The sequence below is a fragment of the Cotesia glomerata genome, linkage group LG4 (assembly GCF_020080835.1).
Source record: "Cotesia glomerata isolate CgM1 linkage group LG4, MPM_Cglom_v2.3, whole genome shotgun sequence".
Classification (NCBI taxonomy): domain Eukaryota; kingdom Metazoa; phylum Arthropoda; class Insecta; order Hymenoptera; family Braconidae; genus Cotesia; species Cotesia glomerata.
This window is the reverse complement of record NC_058161.1, coordinates 11,801,835-11,814,875: the sequence shown is the minus strand read 5'-3', so window position 1 is coordinate 11,814,875 and position 13,041 is coordinate 11,801,835. Positions and strand designations below refer to the sequence as shown.

General features: G+C 23.4%; 1 protein-coding gene across 5 annotated transcripts; it reads right to left on the bottom strand.

Annotated features, from left to right (window-relative positions):
- Positions 1-2,660: 2,660 nt before the first annotated feature.
- LOC123264451 (synaptic functional regulator FMR1) lies at positions 2,661-12,052 on the bottom strand. Of its 5 annotated transcripts, XM_044727756.1 has the most exons (15): positions 11,842-12,052; positions 11,182-11,234; positions 10,568-10,718; positions 10,323-10,486; positions 10,078-10,243; positions 9,199-9,269; positions 8,942-9,016; positions 8,286-8,433; positions 6,892-7,029; positions 6,647-6,685; positions 6,212-6,355; positions 5,940-6,132; positions 4,842-5,075; positions 4,207-4,302; positions 2,661-2,901 (listed from the first exon to the last, which is right to left on the bottom strand). In XM_044727756.1, the coding sequence occupies exons 1-15, from the start codon at positions 11,890-11,892 to the stop codon at positions 2,717-2,719; spliced, it is 1,908 nt and encodes a 635-aa protein (XP_044583691.1). In that variant the 5' UTR covers positions 11,893-12,052; the 3' UTR covers positions 2,661-2,716. The 5 variants fall into 5 exon arrangements, with proteins under 5 accessions (XP_044583691.1, XP_044583692.1, XP_044583694.1 ...); XM_044727757.1 differs by lacking the exon at positions 6,647-6,685; XM_044727759.1 differs by lacking the exon at positions 4,207-4,302 and having other exon boundaries at positions 11,842-12,050.
- Between the last annotated feature and the right edge of the window lie 989 nt (positions 12,053-13,041).

Genomic DNA, 13,041 nt, shown 5'->3' with positions numbered 1-13,041 from the left:
AAATATCAATAGTTCTGAAGATACAAGGTCATTTCTTAATTATGTATCCTGCACAAAATTTATCTTATTATCTTAATAATATAGATTATAAAATAAAATTAAAAATTAAAATATTGGCTGGAAAATAATATAAACAATATTATGTACAGAAATGTTTTATTACTTAAAATTATGCACAATTGCAATCAATACAAATGTATCTGAAACAAGCAAGTTGGGGGATATCTCAGTAGATTTTATCCGCCGCCATTACAGCTGTTCCTAACCCCACTTTCGACATTAATTACTCATCGTAACTCTGTAATTTCTGCAATGGCGGCCAGAAGTCTCGTATTTATTGTTAATTCTTTATACTTTAATTTATTATTTTCCGTAATAGGGCGTAAAAATACATTTTATTGATGGTAGTCATTTATCTGTTACTCATTAGCTCATGGCATCTTTTTACTTTACTTTATTCAATTTACTTTAAGGAATAAGTGTATAGCATTCAATAGTAGTAGGTAATATCATAATAAATCGTCACTGTTTTGATAATTAGTTATTATTGGCCTTCAATTATTCAATAAATTTATTTGAAGGGCACTAAAGTACTTTTTTTGTTTCTTGTATTTCAACAAGATTTTTTTTTTTTATAGTTTATAATTATTAAGATGTCCGATATTAATAAAGTCAAGTCCAGATGATTTATTTTAAAAGACTGAATAAAATAATTATAATTATTCTCAAGATAAATAATTAATTATTACTAGTCATAAATAATTTTATTTTAATTTATTTTTTAGCCAATTATTATTTGTAAATAGTAATTATTAATTATTAAGTATCTTTTTTTTAAAGTAATAATTAATTAGTCTTCATTAAAATAATCAGTCGTAATTATTAGTAATAAATTCGAAATTTTGTTATTTTGTTTGGTTAATTTGAGGTTAGATTTTTTTTCTGGGATTTCAAAAAAATATTTGGCTTAAGGCTGATTTTCATCAAAGCGACTTTTTAAATATAAAAATTCATTTTCATGAATAAAAAAATTTTTTTAATTAATATAATTTAATTTAAATGTTTTTAATATAATTTTGTATTTAAAAAATAATTTTTAATCCTCTAATTAACCAAAAAAATAAATTTACTCTTTCAAGATACCAATGCATATTTCTGTCGTTTTTTTATTTTTAATTTTTATTAAGAAAAATTATAATAATTACTCAAATAGAAAACTTTAATAATTAATTTACTGACATAAATTAAACAATAATAATAATATTAATTAAATTAATAGTATAAACATGATGTTTGCTTGTTTGTGAAAAACGAAAAAAAAATTTTTTTTTTTTTTTTAGTTTCGTTCGTTTTTTTTTTTTTTTTTCAAAAATAAATACAATACGCTTTGACTATTTTAATAATAAAACTAATCTTAAAAATAAATTCGTATAAATTTAGTTACTGGTTTCATTTATCCAAAAAAAATAAATAAAAATTATAAAAATAAAGAGACGAATTAACATCAATATTTTTGTCCAATAATTTTTTTTTTACAAAAATATTAGGCACAGATTCACAATTCGGGGTTATAATTTTTTATAAATTAAAATTTTTCTTTATTATCAATTTATTGATACAAAATACCTATAATATTTTTTTTCACAACTTATGTAATTAATATACAACAATTAATTATTTTATAAATTTTATAAACTTCAAAATAATTAATTATTTTTTCTTTCAAAAGTCATGCACAAATATTAATAAATTTATGCTTTAATAAATCCTCTCTTTATTTCAAAATTATTATTACCAATTTAATTGGATTGAAAACTAAAAATGCCCTTGTATTAATTAATACCAATCTAATATCAACCAATAACTGCCGTAATAATAATTAATAATTAATAATTAAATAATAAACCACAAAAGTGAATATTAATAATAAAAACGAACGAAGAAAAAATTAAAGAAAAGGAAAAAAAAACAAACAAACAAACAAACAGTCTTAACAATTGTAATTGTAATGGACTTAATTAATCCCTTATTAATTATTAATTTATTAATTAATAATAATCTTGTTTGAATTCGTCGCTTTTAAGAGTCAAGTCCGCGGTTAACCGTCGGGATTTATAAAGCCTATTATTAATGACGCTAAAGCTTTATTTCTCTCTCTATATTTAATTAATCGATTATTTTTAAATCGACACATATAATTGTAATGATTAATTGACTAATTTTAGTATTAATCGATTTAATTCCGGCTAATTAATCGGTCATTAACATTACTTTAATCATACTCCAAATTGTCATCGATGAAATTAATATCACCAATTTTGCCAATTAATCTGGTATTAATTGTGCGAATTAATTAATTCATCGATTTTTACAACCTGGGGGATTAATAAAAGCATTGAGTGGAAACCGATGTAGTTAATAGAACAATTAACCGATTAATATCAGGGATAATCAATCAACCGTGATCTCAGGTCTGTTGTCAAGATCCTTGATTCAAATATATATCGTTTGGTATATATATATATATATATATATATATATATATATATATATATATATATATATATATATATATTTATATATGGTGGACTTACGATATTTATAGTGAAGATAATGTAGAATCTGTCAAGTCATTACATTAGTGTATTTTTTTTGTTTTATTAATTGTAGTTGTCATTCTTTTTAGATTGATGGTGACTAACGAATCTTTAGATGTTTAGCCACTGGTACCGTTGACCAGGGTTTCCTTGGGCTTGTTATTTGTCGGGTTTCGCCAGTGGGAGTTGCGGCGGTCGCCTCCTCCTCGTTGTCCTTTTGGGCCTTGCGAAACGCTGTTGTTTGATATTATCATATCATTCGTCGGGACTCCGTCTTTTGACTGTTCGCCGGTTGAATTACCACCTGAAATATACAATTTTGTTTTTAATTGAATAATATTCTAATTTTTATTCATTTATTTTGAAAATTTCATTAAAAAATATTAAGGTAAAGGGCCCAGTTTCTAACACTCTAAGAGTGACGGCAGAAGTTATAACACAATAATTATTACAATATTTAATTGGAGTAAATAATTTTTGCATCATAAAAAAATTTAGAATTTCTTTAAAAGATTATGAACGCGAAAGAATGATATGGGACCAATTTACAATTTAAATTAATGTTTTAAACAGTAACGTTGTAGAACCTAGTTTCGGACACTCAAAATTTCTTTTGTTGTAGTTTCTGACACTGACGTCGGCCTAGATTCTGATACTCATTTATAAAAATTATTCATTATTGGTTAGGTTTACATTATTTAATTGAAATAAAATAAAACTATTTAATAAAAGATAAATTAAACTTGTATTATAATTAAAACACTTTTTGTATGTTAAAAAAAATTTTTAATGTTAATATAATTCTACGATTATAAATAAAAGTATATTATTATAATATATTAAGTATAATAAATATAAATATTAAAATATTTCATGCAAACGTCAACAACCAAATAACCTCGATAATAGGTTAAAATTCGGGTGTCAATATCTGCGGCGTTCTTAAAAAAATGGACCTAGTTATTGACACCCACATTTTAATACATAAATGTGATTTAAAGTGATATATTATAATTAAAAACTAAATAATGTATAATTATGAACTAATTTATAGAGTTTTTATTATATTTTTATACTTATATGATAAATAGTTGATTGATTCGATAGACGAACGCTCTTACGTATACTGCTTAGAATATAAATTAAAAATGGCTTCCACAGTCACTCAAGACTTAAAAAAATTTTTTTATTAAGTTATCTTTTTTTTTCACGGTTGGAAATATAATTAATTAATTTTAATTTTTAAAAAATTTATAAAACTATTTAATTAAATGTTTTTTTTTTAATTCAAAATAACGTTACAAGTGTCAGTAACTGGGTAAGTGTCAATAACTGGGTTTTTTACCTTAATAATATCAAAAAATATTTCAATAATTTATGCTGGTAACGTTGAAGTTAAAAAAAAATCTTTTAGAAATTTGAATTTTGCCGCGCTAGTGACGTAGTTCTGTATCCGGCGAGCGCAACGCCATCTTACAGAAAATTAAAGAACTATTTAAATTAAAAAATTAACTACCCTTAAACATTAATAATAAATAATAATTTTACTTATTTATTTATTAAATTTTATTAATTTTAATAAAAATCTATATTTTTTCCCGCAAATTACCTTGTTGATTAAAATCAGGAGTTGAACTTCGCCTTCTTGTACGTATCAGTCTTCGTCGATTTCCACGAGGTTTCCCTTCGACACTCGATACCGATTCTACATACGTATAACAAACAATATTGTGACCATATTCATTAATAATAATAATAAATAATAATTAATAACTTAACAGCCGAGACCAGTGATTGCAGTTTCAATCGGCTTAGCAAAACGAATGGAAATTTTGAAAAAACGTTTTTAGAGATAATAGATAATTTAATAAACTATATCACCAATAAGCATTTTTTTCAAAAATTTCATTCGTTTCGTGAAACCAATCGAAACTGCAATTGCTGTGCTGTTGGAAGTGCGACAGAGATAGTTCCGTTGAGCTCCGTGAGAGCAAAGCGAGAAAAAGATGGTCTCGCCTGTTAAAGCTGTATATTTTCCTTGTTAGTAACCTGGCTTTAATTTAAAAACTTTAACCAACAATTATCAAGCGTGCTGTTAGTGTAGCGAATAAATAAAAATTAACCGGAGATATATTATAATTATTAAAAATATCGGGTTAGATGGTCACAATAATTTTGTTACACATATTCATGCTATTAATACCAACTAAATTAATTTCTACAAGTTTAAAATATATTAATCACCTCGGTCGATGCTGGAGACGTCTTGGCTGTCCAGCACGGTGTCCTCGTCGTCAGTGGTACGACGCCGGTCGTCTCTTCTGTCACGTCGCGGCACTTGTGGTCTCATTTGTCGGTTGCCCATGTAACCGGAGTTACCTTGGTGTCCTCCCTGGTGATGACCTTGGTGACCTCCGCGGGGAGGAAGGTCACGGATACGATCATCGTCGCGGTTGTCCATTTGGTCTCGTCGTGGTCCTGTAATTATTTATTATTCTAATTAATGTATATCATTAAGAAAATAAAGACAATTTTATCTCCAGAATACATAATTAACAAATAACCTTGTATCTTGTGAACTATTGACATTTTTAAAGATGTAAACTCATCCTGATGTTACACTCATCGAGACCTTTCATTTGAGTACCCACATCAATTTTTCATATGTTTTATATATATTATATATATGTATATATGAAAAATATATCAAAAATCCATGTGGGTACTCAAATGAAAGCTCTTGATGAGTGTAACATCGGGATGAGCTTATATCTTAAAAAATGTCAATAATTAAGAAATGACCTTGTATCTTTTAAACTATTGACATTTTTAAAGATATAACCTCATTCCGATGTTATATTCATCGAGACCTTTTATTTGAGTACCCACATCATTTTTGCATATATTTTATATATTTATGAATATTATATATATGTATATATGAAAAATATATCAAAAATCCATGTGGGTACTCAAATGAAAGCTCTTGATGAGTGTAACATCGGGATGAGCTTATATCTTAAAAAATATCAATAATTAAGAAATTACATTGTATCTTGTAAACGCTTGACATTTTTAAAGATATAAGCTCATCCTGACATTATACTCATCGAGACCTTTCATTTGAGTACCCACATCAATTTTTCATATATTTTATATATTTATATATATTATATACATATGTATATATGAAAAATGCATGTGGGTACTCAAATGAAAGCTCTTGATGAGTGTAACATCGGGATGAGCTTATATCTTTAAAAACATCAATAGTTAAGAAAGTACAATGTAATTTAACAAAAGTCATTATTTAAGAAAGCAAAATTTAATTATTTTACGTACCGGTATGTCTTGTGGGTGCGCGACCTCGACCACGTCCACGTGATTGGCCACCACGACCACCTCGACCACCACCACCCTCCTCAGGACCACGTCGTGTTGGTGGAAAACTCGGCATTGGTCCAGTTGTTGATCCGTGCATACTTCTTAGTTGTTGATCTATTTCTAATTTTTCTTGTCGTAATTGCTCGACTTCCTAATAATTAAATAATTATTATCACTATAATAATTATTGATTTAAAAATTAAACAACAATAAATAAAATAATTTAGTACCTTTAAATGTGCTAAATGATACTCCAGAAGTACTTTAGCGTTGGCAATACTTTCAACCGTACCGACAAACACAAAAGGTACCTGCCCCTCTTCACGTGGGATTGTCGGTTGTGGTTCATTGTCGCCTTCTATTTTAACCCGTACCTAAAAAAAATAAAAAAAAAAAATTTTAATAATTCCAATCGAATTTATTTTTCCCCAATTGAAGAATATTAAAAAAAATATAAATAAAAAATTGAAAATGAGAGAATTTAATTTGACAATAAAATGAAAAATTTTCATTTTTAAAAAGTTAAAGCAAAAAACTGGCCCGAGTGGTTGTGATTTAATTTTTAAATAATTTAATAAAGAGTTTTTTTAAATTATTTTTTATTTAATTAATTACTTAATAATTATTTAGAATATAGGCACAAACATTAAAGGTAATATACTTACTCTATCAGTATGTACATTCCCACTCGAGCCAGATGTTATCTACCGAGAACAAACAATGCAACTATGTCATATAATAATAACAAAATATAAACCCCACAACAAAATTAAATAAAAAAAATAATATAATTTCTTATTAATTATTCTCATTACTATTTTTTTTTTTTTTTTTTTTTTTTAAAACTAAGTTTCAAGTAATTTAATTATTTTTTTAAATTTAATTTCTTTGTTTATGAAATCAGACTCACCACACCACTTTTGTCTACTATTTCTTGAATAATACGACCGTTTTTCCCGATTACTTTCCCGACGAGGACTCGCGGTACTTGGATTGATTCTTCACTGTACTCTAGTATCGAGCGTGCTTTCTTTACTGCTTCAAGGGTCTAAAAAAAATAGATTTTTTATTTTATAAAATAAAAATTTTAAGAAAAAAAAATTAACTATTTTTTAAAATTTATATAAAAAAAATTTTTTAAATTATGGAACATAAATAATATATATTTTAAAGATATAAGCTCATCCCGATGTTATACTCATCAAGAGCTTTCATTTGAGTACCCACATGCATTTTTGATATATTTTTCATATATACATATATATCATATATATATATATATATATAAATATATGAAAAATTGATATGGGTACTCAAATGAAAGGTCTCAATGAGTGTAATGTCGGGGTGAGCTTATATCTTTTAAAATGTCAATAGTTCACAAAATACAAGGTCATTTCTTAATTATTGACATTTTTCAAGATATAAGCTCATCCCGATGTTATACTCATCGAGACCTTTCATTCGAGTACCCACATGCATTTTTTATATATTTTTCATATATACATATATATATATATATATATATATATATATATGCTATATATATATATATATATATATATATATATATATATATATATATATATATATATATATATATATATATATATATATATATATATATATATATATATATATATATATATATAATATATATAAATATATAAAATATATGAAAAAATGATGTAGGTACTCAAATGAAAGGTCTTGACGAGTTTAACATCAGGATGAGCTTATATCTTCAAAAATGCCAATAGTTCACAAGATACAATGTCAATTCTTAATTATTAAAATTTTTAAGATATAAGCTCATCCCGATGTTACACTCATCGAGACCTTTCATTTGAGTACCCACATGCATTTTTGATATATTTTTCATATATACATATATATATAATATATATAAAAAATTTGAAAAATTGATGTGGGTACTCAAATGAAAGATCTTGATGATTGTAATGTCATGGTGAGCTTATATCTTTGATAATGTCAATAGTTCTCAAGATACAAGGTTATTTCTTAATTATGTATCCTGAAGACAAAATTTTTCTTATTCTTTTAATAATATAGATTATTATATAAAATTAAAAAAAAATTAAAATGGATATAAAAAAAATAAAATAATTAAATTTTATATTATAATAATATTCTATTAATAAACTGCAACAAAAAAAAGTACATAAGTGAAACGTTTAATTGACGGGTGAAGTAAAGACTATTGAAAGATAAATCAATAACTGTATAAAAGTACTGAGTAGTCATACATACATTACATATTAAATGAGAATTATTAATATTTACCTCGCCATAGATTTTAAATGTACAAGAATTTTCCTCCAACTCAATATTTGTAATTCCTTCAACCTTCCTTGCTTGCTGAATATTGGCCCCGTGAGCGCCAATCGCCAGACCCATTAAATCTTCCCGTACATTAAACTCATCTGTATACCTAAAAATGTCAATTATTTTTACCTCTAATGTGAATTATTAATTCATTAAAAATTACAAATTTAGATTTAATAATTAACTAGAGAAAGCGATTTTACAAGACGTAATATCAATGTGTAATTCAATATCTGAAAAAAAATTATATTGATAAAATACATGCAGATTTAATTACATGCAATATGATATATTATTTATCTATATATATATATATATTAAGTGACATAATATAAATATAAATACACAATAATTTTAAGTATTCTTTTTATTTATTATTTTTAATATAAATATATATCAGTGTATCTCAATTTATTTGGCAGGCCAAGAGTCTTTATTTTATTTTATTTTTAAAGAAATATTTTTTTTTTAAGTCATGCACACTTGACTCGATTGTGTGTCATAAAATAATAATTTAGTGTAGACGAGAAATGAAAATAAATACTGACTAATTTTCTTTCAATTAAAAAATGTAAAAAAAAAAATGAGCTGTGTCGCGAGAATTAATTTCTCACCTTGAATTATTAGCTCTTGATCCTGCCTCATAGTCTGAGACACGGTGATATATTAAGTTTGATGATCGAAATTTGCTGAAATGAGAATTATAAAAATGGGCGAAAAAAAGGAAGTACTAAAAAGTAGTTTTAAGTTAGTTGCAGTGAGTAATTATTTTTCTTTTTTTTTTTTTTTTTTGTTTAAATTATGATCAGAAAAAATTGATAATTAGAGATGAACAATTAATGATTTTTTTTTTAGTTGTGAAGCAACTTACCCGCCTACTGTTTGTAATTTTGTTGATTCAAGCTGTCGGGCTGCTTCTTCTGTTCTTTTTAACAGCAACACCTTGAGTTTTAATAAAATTTTATTAGAAAAAAATTTTCGAATTTTTTTTAATGAAATTAACAGACTTGTAAATTTATTTTAAAAATTTTAATTAAAAAATTTATTTAAAGAATTTTTATAAAAAAATTAAATTCAAAAATTTCTTTAAAGAATTTTAATAAAAAAATTAAATTAAAAAACTAATGAAAAGAATTTTCATAAAAAAATCTAATTAAAAAATTTCAATAAAAAAATTAATTTAAAGAATTTTTATAAAAAAAATTTAATTCAAAAATTTTAATAAAAAAATTAATTTAAAGAATTTTTATAAAAAAACTTAGTTCAAAAATTTTAATAAAAAAATTAATTTAAGGAATTTTTGTAAAAAAATTAAACTAAAAAATTAATTTAAAGAATTTATATAAAAAAATCTAATTAAAAAAATTATATTAAAAAGTTTAAATAAAAAAATTAATTTAAAGAATTTTTATAAAAAAATTAAATTAAAAAGTTTAATAAAAAAATTTATTTAAGGAATTTTTGTAAAAAAATTAAATTAAAAATTTAATTTAAAGAATTTTTATAAAAAAATCTAATTAAAAAAATTTAATTGAAAAGTTTAATTAAAAAAATTTTAATAAAAAAATTAATTTAAAGAATTTTTATAAAAAAATCTAATTAAAAATTTTAAATAAAAAAATTAATTTAAAGAATTTTTGGGAAAAAATTTTAATAAAAAAATTTCTTTAAAGAATGTTAATAAAAAAATTCAATCAAAAAATTAAATCTGTTAATTTCAATATTAAAAAAAAAAAAATAAAATAATTACTTTTTGACTTAAATTACGAAAATGCATTTCTTGAATCATACTACTGTGACGCCTGATATTTTCATTGCGAGAAATAGCCAGCAAAATTCCACGATCCGGAAGGTATCGACATATCGCAGCTCCTATCGCGTGTTGAAATTTTTTGTGTGCATTGTCCATTTTGGCACTAGAAACAAAAATTTTAAAAAATTAATAAAGTAATTAATTAAAAATTGATGATTAAATAATATTTAAAATATGTTTACTATTCTCTCAGGTCTTCAGGTACTTCAATTTCTATTTTATGAAAGGTATTTTTGTCGATAGGCGGGTTTGTGTTTTTCATCCTTATACGCTCGATCGCGACTATTTCTGTATAACTGTACTCCCATCCCAAGTATTCGACAACTTGGAACCCGCCTTTTATCATCTGCAATTAAATTCAGGGGTTTTTATTTTCTCTCTTAAGAAGAACATTAACATTCTCTTCAGGGAAGAGAACAACAAGTACCTTAATTATGGCTTTCCACCATCCACAAGCTTCCTGATCATTAGCACGTGAGTAGACTTCTATTTCCTGGCTCTCTTGGAACTCGGGTTTTGGTCCATCTTTCATCGGTAAACGTACTTGAGCAAATGGAAACTTTGATTCGGGTTGCCAGCTTTAATAATTATTTTTTTTTAATAATATTTATTATTAATAAATTATAATAAAAATTTTTATTAATAATTTTTTAATATTAAATTCAAACAAAACTTTTTATCAATAATTTTTAATAAAATTCTTTATAAATAAATTTTCATTATAATTTTTATTAATAAATTATAATAAAACTTTTTGTTAATAATTTTTTTTATCAATGAATTTTAATAAAACTTTTTATCAATAATTTTTAATTAAAATTTTTTAATATTAAATTTTAATAAAACTTTTTATAAATAAATTTTAATTATAATTTTTTAATAAATTTTAATGAAACTTTTTTAATAGTAAATTTTAATAAAAATTTTTTATTAAAAATAAATAAAAAAAAATTTTTTTTCAAGTTTTTAAATTTAAATATCACTTTAGTAATTATTATTTACAATTTTTAAAAATAATAAATAATTTTTCTTGGTACATACTCATTATCAAATGCCACCAGTACTTCATTTTCAAAAACATCCGTAACATAGGCCTGAAATAAAATAAAAAAATAAATAAATTAGTACTATCTAAATATTATTGATATGAAATATATTTTTTTAATCAAAACAAATGACTGTCTATAAAATAATTCAATATAAATTTATAAAAAATTAAATATTACCAATTTTTAAACTAAAAAAAATTGTCAATTTTATTTATAAAAAAAAAATTTTAATAAAAAAAAAAATTATTTAAAATAGAAAAAAATCTTGAAATTAAAAAAAATTTGTTGAACAAAAAAAGTCGAGCCTCATCGACGAAATCTCAGACAAAAAAATGGCCTGAAAAAAAAAACTCAAGTTCAGATTAAAATAAATAAAAAAAAAAATAAAAAAAAAATAACCCATAAATTAAAAATGATGAATAATGAAAATAAATAATAAATAAATAATAAAAATCACGCCCTGTCAAAGGGGGAAGACATGGCGTCGTAGAAGCCGCGCGTTGTAGTGGGCCGTCGAGGCTGGAGGGCTCGCTAAATAATACAAGTACTCCGGGAAAATAAACGATAATCACTATTGTCAATAATAAATAATTAGTAGGTGGATTTAGGATGTTAATATCAGTAATATATAAATACTTATCACACAATAGACCTTATAATACGCTCCGTTTTCGCCGCATACTTCGACTGCGAGATCCTCCATCTTGCTTATGTGTGTGACAGTATCAGTACAATGTATAATAATGCTAAAGCTTAAAGCTAGTTCTTCACACCAGTCACACTAAACTCAACCAAAAACTTCTTCTATCTCCACCAGCGGCACCAGCAACACCACTCCACAAAGCCCGACCGATTATGTTTTCAGTTTATAGTTTATACTCGACACCAGCGACTGCGACTGATACAACAACTAATATCCCACGGCCAATCACATTTTTTTGTTTTAGTTTCATTTATGTTATTGGCTGAAAAAAATACTTTAAAGGCAGCGCCTCTGGTGAGTTTTTTTTTAATTATTTTTTTTGGTGGAAATTTTAAAAATTATTAATTTTTATTAAAAAATTTTTTTTTTAAGAAATTTTTGTTTATTTTTATTAAATTTTAGTTTAGTAATTATTATTAAAACTTATTACAAAAACTATTTATTAAATTTTTTTATGATATTAAAGTTAGCAGTCACTAGAGAATTTTTTAATTTTTTTTAATAAAAAAATTTTTTCCAAAAAACTATTTTTAAAAAATTACATTTTTTATTTTCTTAAATTTCTACATGTCAATTTTTTTTTCCATAATTTAATTGTTAACAAAAGTTCTAAAAATTAGTAAATATCTGCTAAATTAATTTTTATTAATTTTTTTAAAGAAATTGTTGTTAATTTTTATTTAAAAAAATTATTATTAAATTTTTTCCGAAGAAATTCTGAATTTTTATTAAAAAAAAATAACATTAAATTTTTTTTTAAAGAAATTTTTGTTAATTTTTATTGAAAAAAATTTTTTTTAAAGAAACTGTTGTTTATTTTTATTAAAAAAATTATTGTTAAATTTTTTTTGAAGACACTTGTTTATTTTAATTAGAAAAAATTATTATTAAATTTTTTTAAACAAATTTTTGTTTATTTTTATTAAAAAAATTATTGTTCAATTTTATCATAATAATTATTATTAAATTCTATTAAAATAATTATTAACAGCTTTAAATTTTGTTAAATTTATTTTTATTATTATTAAATAAATTATAGTACTCTTGTTAATTAATGTATAAAATACATTTAAAATTTTAATTTATTATTATTAATAATTATAATTAAATGAAACTGAAATTAGAAACCATTTAATAATTTTAATAATT